This window comes from Alligator mississippiensis, chromosome 15 (assembly GCF_030867095.1).
Source record: "Alligator mississippiensis isolate rAllMis1 chromosome 15, rAllMis1, whole genome shotgun sequence".
NCBI lineage: Eukaryota > Metazoa > Chordata > Crocodylia > Alligatoridae > Alligator > Alligator mississippiensis.
Window position 1 is genome coordinate 12,897,699 of NC_081838.1, and position 23,470 is coordinate 12,921,168.

Genomic DNA, 23,470 nt, shown 5'->3' on the forward strand with positions numbered 1-23,470 from the left:
CACACACACACACACACACACACACACCATCCCTCTTGGGTTGCAGGATATTTGGAGGCAGGGGGTTGCCTCTGATTTGGGGGGGGAGTGTCTGGAGGGGTGACCCTAGTTTGGGGGGGCCATGCAGGGGTTGGGTGTATATTGGGGGCTGGCATGAGGAGCATCCCCTCATCTGGGGTGGGGTGGGTTTATAGGGGGGAAACCCCTGCTCTTGGCGGGTGTATAGGCGGCACCCATGGTTTTGTGGGAGAACTGAGTCTATGGGGGGCAGGCGAGACTCCCATGGTCACGGGGTGAGGGAGACATTGGTGTGCCAGTGTGTTGGGGGAGGGGGGGGGCATCCCCGGGCTGCAGCGTGTGTATCGGGGTGGGGGAGGCCTGCAAAGGGGTCATGTGTGGAGGGGCACACAGTGGGGGGATTAAATCCCCTGGTCTCAGGGTTGGGGCTCCCAACCCAGGGCCTGGTGTGCACAGCCCAGGGAGGACCCCCTCGGACAGGTGTTGCGGTGTCTGGTGCCCCCCCGCACCTGCAGCACCTGCCCCCCCCCGCCCTGCTGCACTGGTTTCACACCCGTGCCCGTTTCCTGTGGCAGGGCGGGGGCCGCTCACCTGGCCGCCCCCCGGATGCGGTGACTCAGAGCCGCCGCGCTGATGCCAGCAGGTACTTTCGGGCCTCGCTTTGCCAAGGCAGCGCCGGGCCCGGGATTCCCCCGCCCGCGCCCGGCACGAGGCAGAGCCGGGGGAGCCTGCGGGGGGGGGGGCGCTGTTTCTGGGCCCGGCCCCGGCCCCGGCCCGGCCCGGCCCGGCTATGCCAGGCAGCCCCCAGAGAGACATCTGCTTCCTGCCCGGGCCGGGCCAGCCCCGAGGGGAACTGCGCGGCCCCCAGGCCAGCCTCCGCGGCGGTTTCCGGTGCTGCCAGGGGAACGGGGCTGCCCCGGGCCTGGCTGCCTTCCCGGGGGGGAGCTGGGCCTGGGGCTCCCTCCCCGCCCCCTGCCCCTCGGGGCAGCAGCCCCCAGCTCAGCAGCACGCAGCAGCGTTGGTTGTTCACAGCACTTTATTCCCCGCCCCCCCGTAAAAAAATAAATCACTACCGAAAATACCCCGCGACGGCTCAGGGAGCACCGGGCCCCCTTCGCCGCCCCTTCCAGCAGCCGAGCACGCGTGGAGTGCTGCGGGCTTCAGCCCTGCCACTGCCCCCGGCCGGGGGCTCTGTGCCCGCCCGGGCTCTGCAGGAACAGGGGAGGAGGACGGGGCTCGGAGCATAGGGGCAGGCCGGGCCCCAGCGCAGGCATCGGGTCGGCACCAGCTCTTTCCCCATGCAAGCAGTACCAAGGCAGGGCAGGCGCTCCAGCCCCAGCAGCGAGGCCCAGGGGACCGGAGCGGGGCGGGGGCCGGGCCCGGGCGGCGGGGGCCGGGCCCGGGCAGTGGGAGCCGGGTCCCCGCGGCGCGGCGCGGCGCGGCGCGCACAGCCCCGACGGCGGCCAGCCGCTCACCAGGCGCGGGGGGTGAAGAAATAGTCCATGTTGGCCACGTCGTAGGGGCCGGGCGAGGCGAGCGGCAGCAGCAGCGGGACGTCGCTCAGCGGGGAGCTGGGGCTGGGCGGCGGCTCCGCGGGCAGCGCCTCCGTGCCTGGCTTGCCCCGGCCCCGGGGCTCCTTCCGCCAGCGGCGTCTGTACCTGGGGGCAGAGCGGCGGTCAGGAGCGGGGCTGGGCCGGGGGAGGGAGGGAGCCAGGATGGAGCTCAGATGAGGAGCTCCCCGCCGCCCCCGGCCCGGGGCACGTCTCACCTGAGCACGATGCCGGTGAAGAGGACGGCGCCCAGCAGCAGGCTGCCCCCGGCCGCCAGCAGCGTGTACAGGGACACGGCCGAGGGGCCGTCGGGCGCGGGCTCGGGCGCTGCGAGGAGAGGGGGGAGAAGGGGCTGAGGCCGGAGCCGGGCGGGGGTCGGGGTCTGCGCTGCCCGGGCCGGGCTCCCGTGAGCACCACCCCCCGCGGGCACCTGCTGTGGGCACCACCCCCGCGCTCTCCTTACTGTTCACGTCCTCCGCGTCCGCGCTCCCCAGGAGCTCGGGCAGTAGCGACCCTCCCGCGCCGTAGAGCCCCTCATCCCACGCCGTGATCGCCTCCTGCTCCCGCGGGTCTGCGAGAGGAGAACGGTGAACACCGCGAGCAGGCCCCGGGGCCAGTGGCTCCCACGACCCGGGTGGGACGGGGCCCCCCTGCCCGCTCTTACCTGCCCACGGGCTGCCCACGGCCTCCCGGCTCCACTCGCTCCACTCGCCCAGGTCGAACTCCTCCCGGGCCCGCACCTGCACCCAGTGCCGGGCGCCCCTCAGGGCATCGCGGATCACCAGGGACGTGTCCTTCAGCCCGTCCACCTGCAAGCGACGGGCCGTGAGCCTGGACGCCCCCGGCACAGGGGAAGGAGGCGCTGCCCACACAGCCCCGCAGCTCCGGGCCCCAGGGCTCACCTGGGCGTAGGCTCCGGAGGGCTCGGCGCGGTAGCGGACCTGGAAGCGCAGCTGGTAGAAGCTGGCGTCCCAGGACGGGGGGTAGGTCCAGCTCAGGCGCAGCTGCTGCGGCGCGGCCTCCACGGGATCCACGGTCAAGTTCACGGGCGGGTCCGGCTTCACTGCGGGGCGGGAGGGGCGGGTTGGCTGCGGCGGGGGAGCGGGGGGCTCCGCCGGCGCCGGGGGGGGGGGGAGGGGTTGGGGTCGGTCGGACATACGGACGCTGTTGGCCGAGAAGAGCCGGTCTGCGCTGGCCGCGCTGCCTGCGCCGTTGCTCACGCACACCGAGACGTGCAGCAGCTTGTCGTCGTCCACGGGCGGCATCGGGATCCGGCACACGAACCGGTGCGCCCGCGGGAAGAAGCGGCACCGCTGCTCCGTGGCGTTGGCCCCCGGGGCCCTGCGGAGAGAGGCGCGGGGTGAGCCCCGAGCCCGGCCCGGGACAGACACGGTGCCCCTCGCCCGCCCCGCACCCCTCTCCGCACCTCTTCACCCACAGTACGGCCCGGGTGCTGGGCGAGGGCCTGGCCCGTGGCTGCCACTCGCACAGGATGTCCTTCTGGTGGCTGCGCCGGGAGCAGGACACACGAGGCGGCTCCGGGGGCTCTGCAAGGCGGAGACGCCGGCTGTCAGGGCCGCCGGCGGCGGGGGCAGCGCCAGCCACGCACCCGCTCCGCACAGGGGAGGCGGAAAGGGGACCGCACTCACCGTCCACCAGCAGATGCACGGTGTGCAGCAGTCGCCCTCCCGCCCGGCAGCCGTAGCGCCCGGAGTCCTCGGGCCGCACCGCGGGCAGCACCAGGCTGGTGTCCCGCAGCTCCCTGCGTCCCGAGGCCCAGCCCGGCACCCGGCCCTCGGGCTGCCACCACACCGAGCCGTTGCTCTGCAGCGCCCGTGGGCAGGTCAAGGTCACGTTGGCTCCCGCCGCGCTCAGCACCGTGCCGGGGGGGACGGCTGCGGGATGGGGGGCACATTACCGCGAACGGAAGAGCCGGGCGGACCAGGGACCCTGTGCCTCAGTTTCCCCCTCCCCCACGCAGAGGCCTCGTGGGAGCAGCGGCCGGGCTAGGCCTGTGTCAATATTTGCTGGAGAGGCCGCGCTGAGCGAGCGCTTTCCAGGCCGCCGGGAGCCCCCCCTGTCCCCCCCCGCCCCCAGCTGCTGCCAGGGAGATGAAGCCCGCAAGCACCGGGGAGGCTGGTCCCGGGCAGCGGGGCACGGGGAACCCCTGCCCCGCCGGGCTCAAAGCCCGGAGCCCGAGGCCGGAAGGGCTGCAGCCACCAAGGGTTAAAGCTCGGGAGTCAGGGTCCAGCGCCGGGGGGGTGGGGTGGGGTGGGGTGGGGTGGGGTGGGTAAAGGTCACAGACTGGTGGCTCTGCCCCTCCCCTCCCCACTGCAAATGTCAGCTCCAGCTGAGCCGGCTCCAAGCAGCCCTTGCATGTCGCAGCCCCTCGCCAGAACCGGCGGCTGCCTGCTAATCCCCAGCTAATCTCGGCCCCGGCGCCCGGGGGGCCCCAGGCACCTCCCCGAGGCCCGGCGGCCTCCGCTGCCCCCGCCTCGTCCTCCCAGCCAGGCAGGGGGCCAAGGCTGCGCCTCGCTTGCTCAGCCCTCGGCCTCCCTGGGGGGCGGCAGCCCCTTGGGGGACCGTTGGCGGGACACCCGCCCTTCACCCGGGTCCAGAGACACCCCAAACCCAGGAGTCCGGCTAGGGCCCGCTTCCAAGCCCGGGGGCTGCCCCCACCCGAGACTGCCTCTACCCCTGCCCTTGCCCAGACCCCCGCAGAGCAGAGCAATCCCCGGGCCCAGGGCCCCACAGCAGCACAACAGCTGGAGAGGATCCGCCCCCAGACCCGACGGCCCCGCGCTGGACCCGTGCCCTGCCCGCTGGACCCCGTGCGGGGCACGGCCGGGGGGCCGGAGCCGGGTGCTGGGGAGGGAGGAAGAGCGAGCGAGAACAGCCCTCTGGAAAGCCCCGTGCAGCCGCCCGCAGCCCCCGGCGCGGGGGGTGGGCAGGACCCAGGCGTCCGGGCTCCCTGCTGCACTGGCCCTTCCCGTCGGACCTCCCCCTCGGTCCCAGGGGTCCCAGCCCCACTGGAAGCGCTGGACCCCGCTTCCCTCCCCGAGCCGGGGTCGGAACCCAGGCGTCCCGTCCCGCTGCTCCCACCCGCTGCACGCGCACTCACACACACCAGGTGTCCGCCCCTTCCAAGCAGGGCATTGAATCCAGGCTCCCTGGCTTGCTCTAACCACTACCCCCCTTCCGCCGCCCCCCGGGCCGGTCCCCGCGCTGCCGAGGCCCCAGCCCGGCCCGGCACGCACCTGGCTGCGGGCAGCGGCCCCGCTGCGGCCCCTCCCGCGCCGCCACCAGCAGCGAGGCCAGGAGCGCGGCGCCGAGCGCCGGGAGCCGCGGGCGCGGGGAGCAGGCGGCGGCTCCGCCCGGCATCCCCGGCCCGGCCCGGCCTCAGCACCCCTCGCACACGCGCCCCGGGAGCATTTGAGGAACTGCCGCTCCAATCTGGCGCCGGAGTTGTGAAAGCGGCTGCGGGGGCGGGTGGGGGCGGGCGTGGGTTGAGCAACCGGCGGGCAGGGCACGTGGCAGTCCCAGGTCCTCCCCTGCCCGTGAGGCGCGGGGCCGCTCTCGCGCTCTGCCTCAGTTTCCCCGGCGCGGGGAGCTCGGGCAGCCTCTGCCCGGGGGAGCGGCGGTGTTTTGGGCTGCCTCGCAGAAAGCGGACCCGGGCCGCCTGTCGCACACGGAGCTCGGGACTGCGGGGACATCCGCACCTCGCACCGCTGGGGCCTCGGCCCGGCCTCTCCCTCCCCAGCAACGGAAAGAGCCCAAAATAGCGCGGATCTCTGCAGCGCTTCCTCTCCGGGCGCGACCCGCCCCTTCCCCGCAGCTGGAGGCTGTGCCCGGCCCAGCTGGGGCATCCAGCAGCCCTGGCCCCTGCCCTCGCCAGGCCCCTTGCTGCAAAGGGAAGGAGCAGCAAGAGGCAGCAGGACTCGCCCCTGGCCCCTCGGAGCAGGACGAAGGGCAGGGACCCAGCCTGCAGCTCCAGGGCAGACCCCACTGACCACGCCACACCCTGGCCTTCCACACTCCTGGACCCAGCTCCCTTGGCCTGCTCCTTCTCACTCTCTGCTCCCATGGGCTGCTGCACCCCATGGCCACAGCACTCAGGCCTGCAGCTCCAGAGGGGCTGGGCTGGGCTGGAACAGCGACCATGGGCATGTGTGGCATGGGCCTCTCTCACAGGGGCCAGGCTGTGATGCTGCCCTGGCTAGGCCTGCACCAGGCCGGAGTGGAGCTGGGCCCTGACCCCAGGGCAGCTGACCCTTGGGAAAGGCCTGCTGGGCATGGGCATGAATCACGAGTTGCCTGTAAACACCCGACCCCAGCCCCCTGCACATTGCTCAAGCTGTTTTTGCAGGGAAAAGGAGGAAGGCAGTAAGGCCTGGGAGCCGCCGGTTCCCCTTTCGAACTAGCCAGCTGGTCAGACCCTGGGCAGGGGGCCCATACAGGGGCTCTGCTCCTCTGAGCATGGGCCAGCCCCCTCACCCCAGCCAAGCACCCCAAGAGCTGCCTCTGAGCCTGGCTGAGTGGGAACAAGGCACGCTGGCCTCCAACGCTACTAGATTCCCTAAGTGCAGGGGTGCCAGCAGCCTCCACATCCCCCATAGAGACACTGCCTCCCCCCACCCCACAGCAAGCTCTCACACCCCTGCAAAGTGCCCATGGTGTGGGGTGGGGAAAATCCTGTGTCCCCAACCTCCACCCCCAGCCTGGGCCTGTGCCCTGCTGAATGGCACCCGGAGCAGAGAACTTCCTAGCACCCTCCATGCCTGTGGCCTAGGCACTGCCCCCCAAACCAGCAGGCACAAACCACTGCTGACCCCAGCCTCAGCACAGCCCCCAAATGAGTAGCCAGTGCCCTGGGAATGGCTGCCACCCCCACGGACAGAAAAGAGGCTCTGTGTGAGCTTGGATTTTACCTTTTTTTTCCATTTCCTTTTGTTTATATATATATATATTTATATATTTATATTTATATATAAAAAAGAAAGATGTGTACAGTGGGCGGGGGGCCCTACCTGGCCCGGCCCAGCCCTTCCATGTCTCTGTGTCTCCAGCGTGATACATTCATGTGTGACTCCGGGTAGCGGTAACTCCGTGTGTGTGGATATTGAGCGCACCGGCTCCATGAGGGCCCCCGCTCCTGGGCTCCGGCCAGGGAAACTACCGCCGCACAGCGTAGGGTCCATCATCCACGCAGAGGGGGGTGATTTTTGGTTGCACAGTTGTGGTCCAGCCTCCGCCTCCGCCTCCGCCCCACAGCACCTGGATGGCCCTGTGCCGGTGACCAGTGCCCCCAGGACCCCCAGCCCTGCCACCACAGTGGGATCTGCTGCAGGGCCCAGCAGCCTAAGCGGTGGGGCACTGGTGGGTGTGTGCAGGGATGCCACCGCCACCTCACACCTTGAGCGTCTTGTCGGCCCCGCCACTGGGGCTGCTGGCGTTGCTGCTGTCACCGCCCTTCTTCTTGCGCAGGGTCTCGATCCAGCTGGTGCTGGAGCGGGTGGTGAAGCTGGACAGCGCCAGGGAGCTGAGCCGCATGTTTTTGCCGGACATGATAAGCTCACCAAAGCCTTCCTGGTGTGAGAAGGCATAGCCCGAGCGGCGGGAGCCTGCACGGCCCACCCGCCGCATGCACCGGTGCTGCGTCTTCTGCTTCTTCCGCACCAGCTGCGTGTAGCGCACCTGGGGAGCCGGGGGGCAGAGTCAGGAGCTTGGGCAGGGGCACAAGGACATGGCACCCCCCAGCCTCTTGTGGGGACAGAGCTCTAGCTCCCCACCCCACAATGTCACAGGGCCAGGCAAATGCCATGCTGTAATATGGGGCATATGCACATCTTCCTCCCTGCTCCAGGTACCAAGAGAGATTCGGGACCTTAGTACCATGGCCAGGCCCATCTGGCACTGTCTTGTGCACAGCACAGCAGGCCTGGATGTGGGGGTCCCCCAGGCACTCACCGTGTCAGAGAGCTCAGGCTTCAGGTCCAGCTTGAGGAAGCGGAAGGCGACGACAGGCATGATGCAGACCACAGTGGTGAGGGCAATAGTGAGCCACACAATGGGCTGGGCCAGTGTGTTCTGCGCATTCCCTGCAGGGGAGATAGGAGCCATGGGAGGAAAAGCAGCAGTTGGGGCAGGGACCCTGCCCAGAGCTGGGGCAAGCATGACCTCCCAGGGCACTGCAGCCTGATGCTGCTCTCAAGGGGCAGGACAGTCAGGATTAGGAGGACAAGCCATGGGACAGTGGCCAGGGCAGGACCCAGGACATCCCTCCCTTGGGCACCGGGGACACAGCAGCACCTCCACAGCAGCACCAGTTGCCCAGTCTCTGCCCCCCAGCCCCTTCCCCTGCCCGCAGGCTCACCCACAAAGCGAAACTGGTTGGGGAACATCTGGAAGAGGCCGTTGCTGTGCATGGCAAAAAGGATGGCGAAGTACACGGCCAGGCTGCCCCAGATGAAGAAGTGGTTGATAGCTGTCCAGAACCCTGTGTCCAGCCCGATCTGGGGAGAGCAGGGGAGGTCATGGGAAAGCTGGAGACAGGCCAAGCCAGGGGCCAGGCTCTGTGGGGGCTGGGGCAGGCACCAGGGAGCAAGGATACATTCCTAGCCAGTAATCCCGGGCCCAGCACCCTTCATGATCCTGATCTGCAGCTACATCCCCTGAGCCTGGAGATGCAGCCACTTCTGGGGTGGGGCATGGAGGCATGCCAGCAGCTGAAGCAAAGCAGCCTGACTCCCCCATTGCCCCCAGGGGCACAGCCAACCTGCACACTGACGACGATGACCAGGGAAGTGGCCACAGTGACGGCGAAGGACTGGTAGTCGGCCAGCTGGGCCCCGTCACCACGGGTGGCATCAGCAAAGACACCGTAGGGGATGAAGAACATGAGGACGGAAGTGTAGATGCCCTGGGCGATGCAAATGAAGAACTCCCGCTTGTTGAAGAGCAGGTTGAGCTGCCCTGGCTCATACAGTTTGGGGTACTCCATGCTCCGCTGCTCCGGCACATCCTGGGAAGAGGGAGGGTCAGGCAGGGGCCCAGTCCCATGCAGCCAGGTCATGATCAGACTGAGTCCCCAGCACAGAAGCCAAGAGAGGGACCAGGCTGGGCGTCTGAGCTCCCATCCAGCCCTGAGCTGGGCTTTCTCCACCCTGCTCAAGACATCTGCCCCCCTCCAAAGGGGAAGCCCATGCCCAGCATCCCCCAGCACATGGGGCTAAGCTGTCTCTGGACCAGGGTAGGCAGGGACCACTGGGGTGTGAATACCCACCAAGAGCAGGATTGATCCTTCTACCAGGTCAGGACCCCGCTATCCTCGAGCACAAAGCAGCTGCCCATCCACCCCCTGCTGCAGGCTGCCCCCTATGCAAGGCATGGGGGTGAAGATGCCCCAGCCCCGTACCTGGTCGAACACACCCATGGCGAGCACAGGCAGCGAGGTGTAGACAATGTTGTAGAGCGTGATGAAGTACTGATCGTAAACCGTCTGCCGGCAAGGGAGAGGTCAGCGCTGGGCAAGGGCAGGGGGCCCTAGTCCACCCCCCCTCCCCCCAGCACAGCCCCCGGCCCAGTCCCCACCCCCAGCTCTGCCTCCCTCTGACCCCTGTCTTGGCCAGGCCACAGGCCCAGGCTCTATACCCAGTTCAGGGACCCGATCCTGCAGCCCTCACCCACGGCTGGTGTGGGCTGTGCTGCCCCCTAATGGCTGGTACTGAGCTCTTTGCACACAGATGGAGTTCAGACCCAAATTTGAATCCAGCCCTGGCAGGATTAACCCCTCCCTGCCCACAGAGCCCAGGCCATACCTGGGCAGAGAAGCCACAGAAGAAGCCGAACCAGAAGTGAACCATAGTGAAGGCGAAGTTCTTGTAGAAGAAGTAGCAGAGGAACTTGCACATGCGCAGGTAGGACCAGCGCCCATGCACCAGCAAGAGTCGCTGCAGAAACTTGAACTGTGAGAAGGAGTAGTCCGCGGCCAGCACTGCCTGGATGCCCTCAAGCCCACTGATACCCACGCCGATGTGGGCTGCTGCAGAGGGGAGTGGTTTGTGGGCTCAGCAGGGCACTCCCAGCTGCTGAACCACAGGGCATCCACACCCCTGCAAAGGGATCCCTGCAGCTCTCAAGGATGAGCCTAGATCCCCCCCCTGCCCCCACTCACTCTTGATCATGCTGACATCATTGGCGCCATCACCGATGGCCAAGGTCACAGCCTTCTTGTACTTCTTCACCAGCTCCACCACCTGTGCCTTCTGCAGCGGTGTCACACGGCAGCAGATCACCGCCTTGCAGGCACAGGCTGTCTCCAGGAACTCCAGCTCCATGTCAGCTTCCAGCGCGTGGGCCTGTAGGAGGGTCGAGGGGTCATCAGCACCAGGGCAGCACTCCAGACCTGCTGGTCCCAGCAGAACTGTCCCAGAATGGGGGGGGGGTGTTGCAAAAGCACCTGGCCCTTAGCTTAGTAAGGGCAAGAGCAAGGCTGCCAGGACTGGGGAGGGGCAGCATGTGGGTCTGTCCCATTGCAAAGTTCTTATGGATTAAAAGGTCCATGACTCAGTTTCCCCAGTTGTCCATATGCTCTATATGCTGTGGCTGCAGGACTTAACATCCACCCTGGACCAGGGAGGGGCAGCATCTACAGGTATCTGCATGCAATGAGCTGTCCTGTTCCCCCCATGCGCCCGTACCAGGCTGTGCCCGTTGATGACCAGGGCATACTCGCCGGCGATGGCTTCCAGCACGGAGGGCAGCTTGGAGGAGCAGAGCTTCTCTTGGCAGGAGAACCCGTTCCCCATGGAGCGTGACCCATCCATCATTTTCTCCCGGGCTTTCCTGGTTGGGGGCAGCTGTCAGGGGCTGCATGGGCACCAGGGGGGCAGGGAGGAAACCCTCCACCCCACTGCTCAGAGCACCCCCTGTGCCAGCTCCCACTCCCCGACCCAGAGCACTCTTCTGTGCCAGCCACTGCTAGCAGCCCTCACCTGAGCTCCTCGCGCACCTCTAGCACTGTGTGCCCCGTCACAACGAACACCTCCGTCATGTCGTCCGTCAGCATCTTGCAGGAGTAGCCGATGTTCACGGCTGTCTCTGAAGGGAACAGAGGCAGGTTGAGTCCCAAAGCAGGCCCCCCAACACTCCTGGGGACTAAACCAGGGGGTAAAAACCTCAGCCCAAAACAACCCCTACCCCCCTGCCTCCTCACCTGGTTTGTCACCTGTGAGCACCCAAATCTTGATGTTGGCCAGCGTGAGGATGGCAATGGTCTCAGGCACACCCTGCTGCAGCTTGTCCTCAATGGCTGTGGCCCCCAGCAGCTGGGAAAGATGCGTATGAGCCCAGGGGTGCTGTGGGACCACACCCCACCTGCCAGGCCAGCTTTCTGGCACCTACCATCATGTCATGCTCCACCTCATCGTAGAGCCGGGCCAGCCTGTCCTCGCGGGCATCGGGGGCCAGGCTGGCTCGCCGCAGCCGCTCTGCCCAGTCCCCGTAGTACCCCTCCTCCAGGTCCTTGTAGGCCAGCACCAGTGTCCGCAGCCCCTCACCAGCGTACTCCTGTGGGCACCAGGCATCAGGACCAGGACCAGGAGCCTGGAGACGGGGAAGGAGGGACACGGGGACCCCCATAACCCTCCCCCCCAACAAGCTTCCCCCAGCCCCAGTGCTGCAGGCACCCCTTCCCTTGACCTGCCCCCCACTCACGTTCAGGTGGTCCGTGGTAATGCTGGCCAGCTCCAGGTTGGCCGGGTGCAGCCGTTCCAGCAGGATGGTGTCAGCCCCCTTGCAGTACAACCGTATCTTGCCCTCAGGGTTTCTCACTGCGGGGGAAGGTGCCATGAGTCCCAGCCCCCACAGCCAAGCAGGGACAGGGAGCTCAGGACCCCTGAGCTGGAGGAGACGACAGAGACTGAGGACCCTGAGCTGCCTCCTTGCCAGCAACCATGAGCAGGGGTTTGCAGCAGAGGCCCTGGACCCCAGCAGTGTTTGGAGGGCCAGATCCCAGGCCAGCGCAGCAGAGACTGGCCGTATCCAGCCAGGGCAAGGCTGCAGCCCCTGAAGCTGACCTGCTGTCCAGCACTGGCCCCACCACCCCACCCCAGGACTGTGTCCATGCACCCACAAGCTCCCTCAGCCCATGGCTCCTGGAAACCCGCCTGTCCCATAGCCCGGCCCAGCTCACCAATGACCGACATGCGCTTGCGGACATTGTTGAAGTCCAGGATGGCAAGCAGCTGGTAGGTGATGGCGTGGCCCAGCTCGTGCACTGTGATGGTTTTGGGTGTGCGCGCCCGGAAGACGAAGCCGAAGTTCCGGGCGGCTGTGACCAGCGCCCCCTCGTCTGGGGACTGCGCCTTGTAGTACAGCTCCCCTGGGGCACAGCGGGTAGGGATATGGGGTCAGAGGCAGAGACAGTGCATGGAGGCCACCCCTCACCCTCCCATGCCACAACCCCCACCCAGGGATCCAGTCCCTGTGGCAGTCCCCTCCCCTGCAAGCTGTGTGACACCCACCCTCATTCTTCTCCTCAGACATGACAGTGTGGCAGAGCGAGAGCAGGCGGAAGAACTCATGCACGTGGGGGTTGCCCAGCTGCACGGCAGCCAGCAGGCCAGCGTCCCAGAACCGGAACCGTGGGTCAGCCAGCGGGTTGAAGGAGAAGTCCACCGGCTCTGGACGCTGGGGATGGAGACATGGTGAGCACCCGGCTGGCTGCCGTGGACACTGAGCTCAAGCCCTGCCCCCCCAGCACCCAGGCATGGGCCCCCAGAGACAGGGACAGGTAACAGCCCGTCCTGCCCCACCGCAAGTTGCACAGGCAGCAAGGTTCCTCTTGAGATGCTGGGACCTGCCCCTCCCCTCCTTCCCCCCACCGTGGCTCCATTTCATCCTCAGGTGCCTCTGCCTTCCCCTGGCATGATGCAGCCAAGATGGGCCAGGTGGGAGAAGGTAGGTCCTACCTCTCCCAGCTCAGCCTTGTGTCCCAGCATGTCCTGGACATCACCTGTGAGCAGAGCACAAGGGGTTAACCACTTTGCCTGCCCACATGGCCTGGGGAAGCACTGGCCAGCTGCACCCCACTCCCCCACCCCCCGGAGAGCCCTGTGCTGCCCCCTCCCTGCAACCCATCCTGTCCCTTGCTGCTCACCGTAGCTGCGGCCATGCACAGAGCACTTGCTGAAGACCATGATGTTCTGGGTAAGCGTGCCGGTCTTGTCAGAGAAGATGTACTCCACCTGTCCCAGCTCCTCATTGAGTGTGGTGGTGCGGGCCTCGGCTGGCGTGCGTCGCTTGGCGCAGTACATCTTCTTGTCCCAGTTGATGAAGTAGCTGTGGCCGAGGCGGATCACTTCCACGCTGTGGGATGGAGGGAGGGGGCTCGTCATGGCTCAGTGTGGGGCCTGTCCCTGCCGCACAGACCCCCACGGAGCTGGTGACAGAACTCAGGTGTCCCGGGCCACCTGCCCCCAGCCTGAGCCCACGAACCTCCTACCCCCAAATGCAGCGAGCAAGGAGCCTAGGACAGGGCCACAAGCAGGGGACAGGGCCAGCCGACCCTAGGGGCATATACTAGGGTCACCCCCACCCTCCTGGGCAAGTACCCACTCCCCCACAGCAGGGAGGAGGAAGAGGAAGAAAAGCACCTAGGCTAGCAGGGAGCGTGACCCGTTCTTACCTCGGGGCTAGGGGTGAGAGAACGCATGCTGGGGAACGAAAAGAGAGAGAAATTAAAAGAGAGAGAGAAGGGGGCAGGGCAGAAGGGTGCAGGTTGGGGGGAAGAAGGGCTGGGCAGAGCCAAACAAGCCAGCGTGCAGCAGGGCAGGGCAAGGGGACAGCCGGGCGGCCAGGACAGAGCACAGAGATGGCGGCACAGCCTCTACCTAGGAGCCTCCAGCGCAGCCAAAGGTGGCAGCCCCCCTGCCCCAGGCCAGCCCCCTCCCCCAAGTCATCCAACCCTGCTTTTTCCCCCACCCGCCAGCACCCCACTGTGGGTGTGCCCCCAGCCCAGAGTAGCTGGGAGCCTGTGGAACTGCCCCCCAACCCCCAGCCCCAGGCCCTGGCCTACCTGACATAGAGCGAGATGGGCACCACGGTGTTGAGGATGATGATGTAGGACCAGAAGGAAAGGAAGCCGGAGAAGGCAGCACTGTCCACCGCCGTGTCCCAGGGCAGGTACATCTGGAAGCGGGCTCCCACCTTGTACTCCCAGATGGCATTGCCGAAGGCCAAAATCACTCCCATGCACACCAGGAACCCAAAGATCTGCAGCAGTGCAGGCAGGGCCAGGTCAGATGTGGTGTGGGGCAGCAGGGACCCCCTCCCTAGCACCCCCAATTGCCACAGAGAGACTGCCTCGGCACCACCAGGGGGCAGCACCCACCACCAGGGGGCAGCCAGCAGGATTTGGGCTCAGAGACGGGTGCTGCTCAGGGGGAAACTGAGGCAGGAGGGAAGAGCTCCCAGGAGCAAGAGGCGGGGGGTCCCTGCCTGCAGGCCTCTTCCCTCCCTTCCAAGCCCCAGCAGCAGATGCCGGGTCCCACGTACCCAGAGCACCAGCGTGTTCATCAGTCGGTCAATGCTCGTGCGCTTGAACTTGGTCCGGCCGCTGTTCTGCATCAGCTTGGTGTCTGGACCTGGGGGCAGATGGGGGATGCCATGACCATCAGGGAGAGCCCTGGGGAGCCTCCTGCCTCATGCCCCCCAACTGGGGGGGTTCTCCCCCCCCCCCCCCGCATTACTGGGCTCCAGCTTGTCACCCCAATGTTGCACCCCAGCCTCCCTCCCCACAAGGTCCCAGCCCGGCTGCAGGCACCCACCTGCAAAGATGACGAGGCCAAAGCACCACTCGGTGTTGCGCAGGACGCAGCCGCGCAGCAGCATGTTCTGGTTGCTCAGCAGGTACTTGTTCTCCTTCCAGTACAGGGTCCCACTGAACTTGTCCAGCTTATTGTTCGGGGTCTCGCAGATCACCTCACCTGAGGAGGCAGAGGGGCCGCAAGGCAGCATCTCACACCCCTGCGCAGGAGAAAGGAGCAGGGGGGGAACCCAGCTCCCCGCTTCTGTCCCGGCCCACAAGCTCCATGAAGGCTAGGGCACCCACTTGGTGTGGAGAGTGGGGCAGGAGCACAGGCTAGAGGGCAACTCCAGTCCCAGCTGTGGGGATCATGGAGCAAAGCACAGGCTGGATCAAGGAGTAAGAGTCACAGGGGCACAAAGGCTGCCCTGAGCCCTGGGCACCCATGGCCAGCGCAGGGCGGGGCAGGCTACCATCAGCTGCCTGGTGCTGGGCTCTCACCGTCAAACTGGGCCAGCCTGCTTGTGTCTGCCAGCTCAGAGGTCACAGGAATGGCCTGCCGCACTTTCATGTTGGTCTCCCTAGCAGGGGAAAGACGCGGTGTCACCCTGGACACTAGCCCCCAGGACACCGGGGTTCTACCTCCAGCACCACTGGTTTCTCCATGAGTGACCTCAAGTAAGTCGCTCCCCACCCAACACAGCACGCGCGTCTGGGGAGCCCTCCCCTCCCTCAGATCCGGCACTGGCACCGACTTCCCTGCAGTGTCCAGAGCCCAGGATGCCTGGGGCTGCATGGCCAGGGTCACCTACCCATCCAGCTCTGCGGTTTCTATGTAGCACAATCCGTGGGGCTCGCTGCTGGAGAGAAGCAGAAGATCGGCCTGTCGGGGGGAAAGGCGGGGCCGGGGCTGAGCTGGGATCGGGGCCCCCAAATGGCTGCTCCTGCTGGGACCTCCCTCAGTGTGGTATGGGGCAGGGGACCCTGGGTTCTGGGTTGTATGCTAGAGGCCAAACCCTTGCCCTTCCCAGGGACAGGATGGCCTCTGAGTCTGTGGGACCCCATGGTTGAAGCCTTCCCTCTGCATGCTCCCCTCTGCTCCAGGACCAAACTCACTGCCACGAATTGGTTGTTTTCCAACTTGATGATGTCCCCAACGCGCACATTCATCCATTGCTCCTGCTGGAGGCTGCAGGGGGTGCAGTGCAGAGTTAGGGCAGGGCTGGTGCCCCTGGTGCTAGCTTGGCCGAGCCTAGGGGCCCATGGCCTCCCCCAGTCCCTCACCCCGGCCGTGCTACCCCGGCCCAGTGATACTCACGTTCCGTTGATCAGCACCTGAGATTGGCGGTTGTTCACCTGGTTGTCGCTCTTATGGCGAAACTGCGGGCAGGAGAGAGGCTCAGAAAAGGGCCCTGTTCCCCCGCACCTAGGCACCATGGCTGGACCCATGATGTAGGACATGGGGTTCTGGCTCTTTCCAGGGAGCTACAGAAACAAGGGCAGTGCTGAGCAGCACAGGCCCAGCCCCTGCATCCCATCTGCCCCCTATGCCAGCCTGGGCACCCTTGGCCCAGCAGGCAGTTGGGGCAGCACTGCTGACACCACAGCCTGGCCGGGATGGGACCAGCACCCACAGCCCAGCACCGCTGGGCATGGCCAGGGACACTCACATAGTCATCGGTGGCATCTTTGACAGCCGTGATGGTTAATACAAGAACCAAAGGCACGATGGTGGTGAACCAAGACAGTGAGGAGATTTGGGGGATCAGCTGCAGAAAGGGGGGAGGGTGTCAGAAATGCCCGTGTCCCCACCCTGTGGGAGGAAGGGCAGGCTGCATACATACGGGGCCGTCACACCCGAGGGACCCCGGACATCTCCAAAGCAGGTCCCATTCCCTTGCCACGGGGCACCCCAGGCCAGCCCCTGCCCTGCGGGACCCCCACACCCACCTGCAGGATGAGGAGGAAAAGGAAATAGGTGTTGGCCACTTCCTGGAACTGCTCAAAGAGGTTGACGGGCAGGAAGGTGACAATGTTGTACTTGGAGGTCTTGATACAGTTACTCTGGGGAGAGACAGAGGGGGTGAGACACAGGCAGGGCCTGGGGCACATGGGCTCAGCACCTGCGTCCCTACCCCAGGCAGAAGGATGGGCTCATCCTGCCTGCCCCAGACTCCTAGGTCTCCTCCCCACTGTAGCATGGGGCGGGCTGCTCTGGCAGGCACCCACGGTGCAGGACAGGGTGTTGTGGGGGGGAGGACCCTGGGAGAAAGGAGCTGGATGAACAAGCCAGTGCCTGCGCCTGCACCGGGACCCACAGCTACACGGACCCTCCCAGCATGGAGGGCATCATGGCCAGAGGCTGCCCTGGGGCCCGATCCCGCACTCACCGCGTACTGGAACTTCTCGTTGTAGTCTCGTGCGTTGGCCTTCACCCGCCGCTCGTCCTCTGCAAGAGTGTGGTGCGGTCAGCGCGGCCCAGGACCCCCAGGAGGGGTGGCCAAGCACGGCCCGACAAGCTCACGTCGAGTTGGCTCTGCAGCCTCCCATGATGGAGCTGGAGCCGGAGCCACCAGGGGGCAGTGACAGCAGCTGCTCACCCCCCCCCACCGGGCACCCAGGGCCAGGGGTCCTTGGCAGGCATTCCTCCGTGTATGGCCCCGCAGTCCACCCCCATCCCCGTGATCCCCCCCACACATGCGGTTGCCCCGCCCCCCCCGCAGGGCCTGGCCCACCCACTGCCATGAGCTGGCCAATGGGGCTGCACTGCCGTTGCCGGGACAACAGAACCCCCAAAAAGCAAGTGGAGGGAGTGCAGGTGCCAGGCCACAAGCTAGCAGCTGAGGGTCCCCAGCACCCCTCCTCCCCCTGCAAGCCCTACCTGGGGGGCGCTTCTGGGCACACAGCTCCATGGCATCCGGAAGGGCTAGGCCAGCCCATGGGAGACCCTGTGCAGAGACACCTGTCAGGGCCCCGCATCCCCTGCCTGCCCCTACCTACCCCCCTCACCCTGCCCCTGCCTGCACCCCTCACCCTGGCCCCCACAGCAGGACTGGGATGGGGCTGCCCAGAGACCCCCCCCAGCTGAGGGCACTGGATGGGGCGGCCAAGCGCTAGGCCTGCAACTCAGGTCCTGCCAGCTCATCCTCAGCCAGCAACAGCATTGCCCATCCAGCCCCCTGCGTGCCCTGCACGGCCACAGCCCCAGGGGACAGGACCTCAGGCCAAGGCAGAGGCCGCTGGGCTCAGCCTGTGCTGGACCAACCTCGAATGCTCGAGGGGAAGTGGAGCCCTGAACCTGGGGGGTAGAGCAGCACGTGCAGGCCCAGCTGGGAGGGCATGTGCCCCACAGCCCTGCGCCATGCTGGAAGGAAGGCACAAGGAGACCGGAGCTCAGGTCCCTGCCCCCAGCTGGGAAGGGGGTGCTGGCCCTGCCTTCCCCATCAGGTCTCCCCAGCCTGTGAGCTCCACGTGGGGCCTGATCCCCAGGTTCTGCAGCCACCCCACAGGCCACAACCAGCATCCTCAGCCCCCCATCTCTGCAGACCCTCCCCGCGCCCAGTGTTCCTCCTTGCGCTGCTTTGGTGGGGAAACGGAAAGCGAAACTCCCCATCCGTGGTCTCCACCAGCTTCGGTTGCTGCCACGTTAGAAACCCTGCCCCAGAGACAGGCTTCCTGGCCCCGTTAAGGCCTTTGCCCCTCTGCCGGCCACGGGCCCGGTTCCTCAGGGAGACATTTCCTTTAGTGCCCCCAGTGCAGACAGTCCCGTGGCCCAGACAGGGGGGAAGCTGGGCCAAGCTGAGAAGAAAGCCCAGGAGTCCTGGCCAGTGGGTCATGCCAGTGCCAGCAGGGAAGGGGTGTCCATGGCTACAGGCTGCACGGAGCTGGCTCCGAGCACAGCAGCCAGAGGGAGCAGAGCCGGCAATCACAACCTGCAGCCAGGCCTGGCGAGGCCGGAAGGGCTGCGGGTGGAGGATGCAAGGGGAGCAGGACCCGGCCAGCGGCGACATCCCCGCGGGCAGCCAGGGCCCAAGGGCTGGTCCCACTGTCATCCAGGCAGCAGCCAGGGGCCCTGCGCTGCGAGAAGGGGCCCGGGGCAGAGCGGGCAGGGGCCGCAGTGCTCGGGCTCTGCCCCGGCTCGGAGGAAGGAGGCGGCTGGCGGGAGGACTCGCGGCTCCACGGGGCAGAAGGGGAGGGCGCTGCCCCTGCTCCTGCCCGGGCACCGGGCTTAGCTCTGCCCTCCCCTCCGCATCCCGCTCACTCTGGCCTGTGCAGCGCCGAGCACCGCGGGGCAGAACCCGCATCCCGCCCCATCCCGGGCCCGCGCGCTCCTCCCGGGGCTGCCGGGGCACGTCCCGCCCGGCCCGGCGCGGCGCGGCCCGGCCCGGCCCAGCCCAGCCCGGCCGCCTACCTCCGCGCGCAGCGCCCCGCGCAGCCGGCGGCCCCGGCCCGGGCTCTCATGGGCGCGGCGGACGAGGGAGCCCGGCCGCGCCGAGCCCGCAGCCCGCAGCCCCGCGCCCGGCCCGGCTCGGCTCGGCTCCTGCGCGGGGCGGAAGTGATGAAAGGGGCCGCGCCGGGCGGGGGGCGGCGGGGGCTCCCCCCGCCTCCAGCCCCGCCGCAGGATCGGGCCGGCCCGTGCAGCGGAGCGACGTGGCCGAGCCCCCGCGGGAAGGAGGCGGCGTCCAGCCCCCCCCGAGCCCGGGGCCGGGCGGGGATGCGGCGGCTGCGCGGGGCTCGTCCCAGGCGGAGCGCGGCACCCCCGGGGCCCGGAGGAGCCGAGGGCCTCCCGCAGCCCCGGCTGGGGTGGGCTCCGGAGCAGCAGCCCCTTGCCCGTGCCCTCCCACCGGGGCCCAAACTGGATCTGGATCAACCCAGTGTGCGAGAGGCGCTTCCAGCCCCTGCAAACGCGTTTAATGGCACCGAGATGGACAGGTCTCTGAGGCGCTGTGCATGGCTCGGTACCTTCCCTGGGCCACCTCTGCCGGCGACAGGAGGGAAAGAGGAGTCCTTGTATCCGCTCACGCGACAGGGCCAGGGGACCCCAGCGTCCTGCACCAGCTGCCACTGGGCCCCACAAGCTGCCCCAGCAGCTCGCCCTTCTCTCCTGGACACCCAAGAAGCCAGCAGCTTGTAGAGTATCAGGCTCCATCATTGCCAGCGTGGGGCCAGGAGACAAGAGCTTGGGTCTGCACTACCTGCTGGTGACCCCTTCTCCCCGGGGCCCAGCTCGAGCCACGGCCACTGGGGCCCTCGGTCTGTCTGTCTGCTGCAGCAGCCGGTCCACTCCAGTGCTGCCGTGGCCCAGACTTCACATAGCGTGGCGGGGAGAGGACCCCTCTCTGTCTGTACTGGGCCCAGGCAGAGAAGTCACCGGCCAGGGTTCCTCCAGGACTGTGGCCTTCTTGAGCTGCTCTTCAGCCTGAGGGCTGATGATGAAGATGGGGATCTCCTTCTGCTTCTCCACCTCCAGTTCATGGGCGCTTCCTGGGGCAGGCGAGTGGTGAAATGCCACCAGCACCTGGTAGAGCATGGAGCCCACCACGGCCCCTACCAGGGGAGCCACTACCGGCACCCACCACCAGCCATGGCCAGCCCTGGGGAGAGAGCGCAGGCCAGGTCAGTCCAGAGGGAAGAGGCTGGGGAAGGGGGGTCTCACAGGGCCGCACAGGGGGCCAGGGACATGGTGAGGGTGGAGGATGGGAGAGCCCAGGCTTTGCCTGGCCAGGCCATGGTTGGGGTCTGACCCCGCAGTGGGGAGAGGGCCTGGGTGGCCCCTGTGGATTAGAGGGGCTCACCTTGTCACCCACCTGAAGACCTGGGGGCCCCAGCCTGCCACATAGGTGAAAAGCCGTGGCCCAAAGTCACGGGCAGGGTTGATAGCGCAGCTGCAGTTGGAGCCTACAGAGAGACTGAGGGCCAGCACCAGCATGGCCACGGCCACCGGCTCCAGCCCCTTTGGGATGCCCTTGTTCTGGGTGTCCACGATGGCCAGGATGCCCACCAGCAGCAGTGCTGTGCCCATCACCTGCAAGGGGCCGCCAGGCACGGTGAGGGGCACTCTCCTGCCCCCAGCCCCCAAGGGAGAGCAGCAGGCCTGGGGGGGCCAGGGGCAGGCAGCCAACCATGGGCCCAGGCTTGGGGGTCACCGGCCCCCTGACACACAGTTTGGGGCATCCCTCTCTTTCCAGCAGCCACAGGGTTAAGGACCGCACCTGCCCCAGGGCTCAGCCAATAGGAACACCAGCCCCAGAGCCCCACCAATCCAAACCCTGCACCCCCAGCCTCACCTGCCCAGGTAAGGGGGTGGGAAGGGAAGCAGGGGTGTACCTGGTCCAGGAAGCCACTCTGGAGGGACAGGTAGGGTGCGGGGTAGGTGGCAAAGATGGAGGCAGTTTCCCAGGGACCCGTGACTGCAAGGGTCCCATTACTGTAGTGTTGGATGGCATCTGCAAAGGAGCTGGGTGTGAGCGGGGCTCAGGCACCCAGGCCTGGACAGCCCCCAGCAGCCTGAGAGCCGAGCCTGGCGTTGCATCTAGGCATGGGGCACACACACACACATGCATGCATGCTGCCTACACCCCTTGCACCCGCACACCCAGCTCTCACCATAATAGAGGGCATAGACAGCACCGGCACCCAGGAAGGCTGCTAGGGTCTGCACGACAGTGAAGATGGGCAGCTTCCACCAGGGGCACCGGGCCAGCACACACATGGCCAATGAGAAGGCAGGGTTCAGGTGGGCACCTGCAAGACACAAGCAGGAGGAGCCGGGATGGGGCTGAGATGTGGGGGGAGGGCAGGGGCACAGGGCAGCCCTGCCCCACGGGCCCCTGAGCTGCAGGGGTGTCAGCAGTGTGTGGCTGGGAGCTGAGGGCAGCGGCAGAGATCAGGGTAGCAGCAGCAGTCAGGAGATAAGGGGATGGAGAGAGGCTGAGTCAGGGGCATCCAGGGCCAGAGCCTCCCATACCTGCCGGCCTGGAGCCCAGTCCCACTGCTGCACTCACCTGAGACTCCGCCAGCAATGTAGATGGCCACCATGACGGCCACGGCCCCGGCCAGGCAGGAGGAGACATACCCACCCTTCGCGCCCTGGCTGGTGATGGTCTGTGCCGCGGCGCCCAGGGTTATCAGCTAGGGGAAGCAGGGAGGAGATGTGGCTATCCATGAGCTGGTCCCCCCAGCGCCGCCCTGTGGCCCCTCGCTCTTCAGGCCAAAGGCTCTCCTGTCACTCAAGGCCTACTGCAGCCAGACCAAGATGGCAGCTCATGACCGCTCTGGCTTCTCTTTTGTGCAGTCTCTATGGTGCTGGCTGGGTCAAACCAAGCACAGGCCATGCACAGCCCCAAGGAGTTCCTGAAGAGCGGAGGGCTGGGAGCCGGCTTCCCTGACATGCCGATACGCTCAGCTCCTAGTGTTTATGGCTCTGCTGATAAGGTCACTTGCCTACAAGGAATAAACGGAGCCAGATCCTTCCAGGCTGGTGCCTCAGGGCCGGCTCCCCTAGCTGCTCAGACCAGCCCATTGGTTCCAAGGCAGGCGGTGCCCAAGGCTCACGTGGTCCTGGCCTCCCTTATCATCCTCAAAAGTAACACAAAGGTCCTGCACCCCAACCTTTGCCTGCCTGGGGAGGGCATGGTGCAAGCTGCACACCCAGTTTGGGGAAAGGTTGGCAGCCCCCTGCACCTCCCCCACCCCAGGGCACCAATGAGCCACGAAGCCTCTGGAAACCTCCCAGCCTCAGATAGCTGCGCGGGATCTAACAGGGTCAGTGTGCAGCAGGGCCAGCTGCAGTGACATGGAGCAGAGCGGGGCTGGGCTGGAATACAGGGGACCTGCCTCTGTTCTAATGATCACCCCCCCCCCCCACACACACACACAGCTGGAGAGGGGACCCAGGAGTCCTGCCTTTCCCTACTTTAACCACTAGACCTCACACTCCTCCCCAAAGCTGGCCAGAGAACCCAGGAGTCCTGGCCCCATCTCTGCTCCACTTCCTGTAACTGGTTCAGAGGTTTCCATTGCTGCATTTTGTAGCTTCGCTCAGTCCCGGCTGCTTTCACTACAGTGCTGGTGTCGATGTCCAGAGGCTGGCGCAGGGCCGAGACTCCCTCAGGCCCTCCAGCTGCTGGAGCTCAGACAAGCTGAGGCCAGGCAGCCCACTGGGGCTGCATGGCTGGCCTGGGTGGGCTGCTGGCTCCCAGCAGCTGTTCTTGGGTCCAGTTCCTTCCGGTCCAGCCCCCACCCACACCTGGTGGTAGGGCTGGGGGAGCCACAGCCCATCCCACCCCTCCAACCCCACATCACCTGCATCACAGCTTCTTGGGGTAAAAGTCTGTGAATCTCTGCATTGCTGGTGCCCCTCAGCTCCAACCTGCTGCCCCCAGCCCTGCCAGCACCCCCTGCCTGCTTTGTAATCCCCATTACCAGCCCAGGGCTCCCCTCACTGGGCCCAAGCCTTTCCCCCATGGCACTCACCATCTGCACAAAGACAGCAAGCGACTCAGCCAGGCACTCCCGGACCAAGCGGCTGCGGACATGGAGCAGAGTCCCAGCCTTTGCCAGGAAGCGTGCAGAGACCATGGCAGTCCTAGGCAGCAGCAAGAGGGAGTTTTATGCTAGCCCAGCACTTTTATTGAGCCTCATGGGCTCCTATCTGCAGCTAGTGATAAGGCACAGACTTTCACTCCAATCAAGTGGGCATGAGGCAGCCCCCACCCCCAGGATCAAGATCTACCAGGATCAGGCCCCCACCCTCTCCATAGCCAGCAACGGGACTGCCAGAGCCCACAGCTCCTCACCCCAGGGCTAGCAGCAGGACTGCCAGGACCACACAGATGGTAAATAACCCTGCCTCAGCCCAAGGGGAAGAGGCCCAGCCCATGCCACCTCCCCAGGTCAGCCCCCTAGCACCAAAGCAGGGAGTGGCAGATGCTCGCATGGGCCTGGCCTTCACTTATCACCCTTGAAAACAAGGGTGGGGAAGGAGGGGGCTTCTAGACAGCAGTTAAAAGCCCCCAAGAGGGCAAGAGCAGTGCCCAAGACCCTGTTCTCCAGCCTGGCGCTGGCATGGGGAGGGCTCTCCTCTTGGCAAGATGCT

The 23,470-nt window shown here is 66.4% G+C and overlaps 3 protein-coding genes across 3 annotated transcripts; all 3 read right to left on the reverse strand.

The window, feature by feature from the left end:
• Nucleotides 1–1,036: 1,036 nt before the first annotated feature.
• On the reverse strand, nt 1,037–5,299 carry IL6R (interleukin 6 receptor). Its single transcript, XM_059717952.1, has 9 exons — nt 4,826–5,299; nt 3,218–3,463; nt 2,995–3,115; nt 2,728–2,909; nt 2,471–2,631; nt 2,233–2,377; nt 2,032–2,139; nt 1,787–1,895; nt 1,037–1,676 (listed from the first exon to the last, which is right to left on the reverse strand). Exons 1-9 carry the CDS (start codon nt 4,947–4,949, stop codon nt 1,490–1,492), a joined length of 1,383 nt encoding a protein of 460 aa, XP_059573935.1. The 5' UTR covers nt 4,950–5,299; the 3' UTR covers nt 1,037–1,489.
• A 1,186-nt stretch (nt 5,300–6,485) lies between these two features.
• ATP8B2 (ATPase phospholipid transporting 8B2) lies at nt 6,486–19,018 on the reverse strand. Its single transcript, XM_059717944.1, has 28 exons — nt 18,785–19,018; nt 17,255–17,321; nt 16,764–16,822; nt 16,324–16,437; nt 16,044–16,142; nt 15,692–15,753; nt 15,490–15,562; nt 15,186–15,256; nt 14,875–14,954; nt 14,396–14,554; nt 14,124–14,212; nt 13,645–13,841; nt 12,727–12,935; nt 12,539–12,582; nt 12,092–12,257; nt 11,761–11,949; nt 11,283–11,398; nt 10,971–11,135; nt 10,783–10,894; nt 10,562–10,667; nt 10,268–10,412; nt 9,742–9,925; nt 9,386–9,609; nt 8,983–9,066; nt 8,344–8,589; nt 7,942–8,080; nt 7,536–7,666; nt 6,486–7,262 (listed from the first exon to the last, which is right to left on the reverse strand). The coding sequence occupies exons 2-28, from the start codon at nt 17,283–17,285 to the stop codon at nt 6,975–6,977; spliced, it is 3,582 nt and encodes a 1,193-aa protein (XP_059573927.1). The 5' UTR covers nt 17,286–17,321; nt 18,785–19,018; the 3' UTR covers nt 6,486–6,974.
• Nucleotides 19,019–19,681: 663 nt separating this feature from the next.
• On the reverse strand, nt 19,682–23,041 carry AQP10 (aquaporin 10). Its single transcript, XM_019494465.2, has 6 exons — nt 22,849–23,041; nt 21,378–21,504; nt 20,980–21,117; nt 20,701–20,819; nt 20,169–20,398; nt 19,682–19,967 (listed from the first exon to the last, which is right to left on the reverse strand). The coding sequence occupies exons 1-6, from the start codon at nt 22,951–22,953 to the stop codon at nt 19,682–19,684; spliced, it is 1,005 nt and encodes a 334-aa protein (XP_019350010.1). The 5' UTR covers nt 22,954–23,041.
• Nucleotides 23,042–23,470: the final 429 nt, after the last annotated feature.

Excerpts from the sequence above, each read along its gene's own strand:
- AQP10 (XM_019494465.2), bottom strand. The coding sequence starts at position 22,953 with ATGGTCTCTGCACGCTTCCTGGCAAAGGCTGGGACTCTGCTCCATGTC. Across the intron at positions 20,820-20,979 it reads TGTCTATGCCCTCTATTATG|ATGCCATCCAACACTACAGT; the intron begins GTGAGAGCTGGG and ends GCTCCTTTGCAG. Across the intron at positions 20,399-20,700 it reads AGAGTGGCTTCCTGGACCAG|GTGATGGGCACAGCACTGCT; the intron begins GTACACCCCTGC and ends GGCCCCTTGCAG.
- ATP8B2 (XM_059717944.1), bottom strand. The coding sequence starts at position 17,285 with ATGGAGCTGTGTGCCCAGAAGCGCCCCCCAG. Across the intron at positions 11,136-11,282 it reads TTACCACGGACCACCTGAAC|GAGTACGCTGGTGAGGGGCT; the intron begins GTGAGTGGGGGG and ends TGGTGCCCACAG. Across the intron at positions 9,610-9,741 it reads TGATGTCAGCATGATCAAGA|CAGCCCACATCGGCGTGGGT; the intron begins GTGAGTGGGGGC and ends TCCCCTCTGCAG.
- IL6R (XM_059717952.1), bottom strand. The coding sequence starts at position 4,949 with ATGCCGGGCGGAGCCGCCGCCTGCTCCCCGCGCCCGCGGCTCCCGGCG. Across the intron at positions 2,632-2,727 it reads CTTCTCGGCCAACAGCGTCC|TGAAGCCGGACCCGCCCGTG; the intron begins GTATGTCCGACC and ends CCCGCCCCGCAG. Across the intron at positions 1,677-1,786 it reads TTCACCGGCATCGTGCTCAG|GTACAGACGCCGCTGGCGGA; the intron begins GTGAGACGTGCC and ends CTCTGCCCCCAG.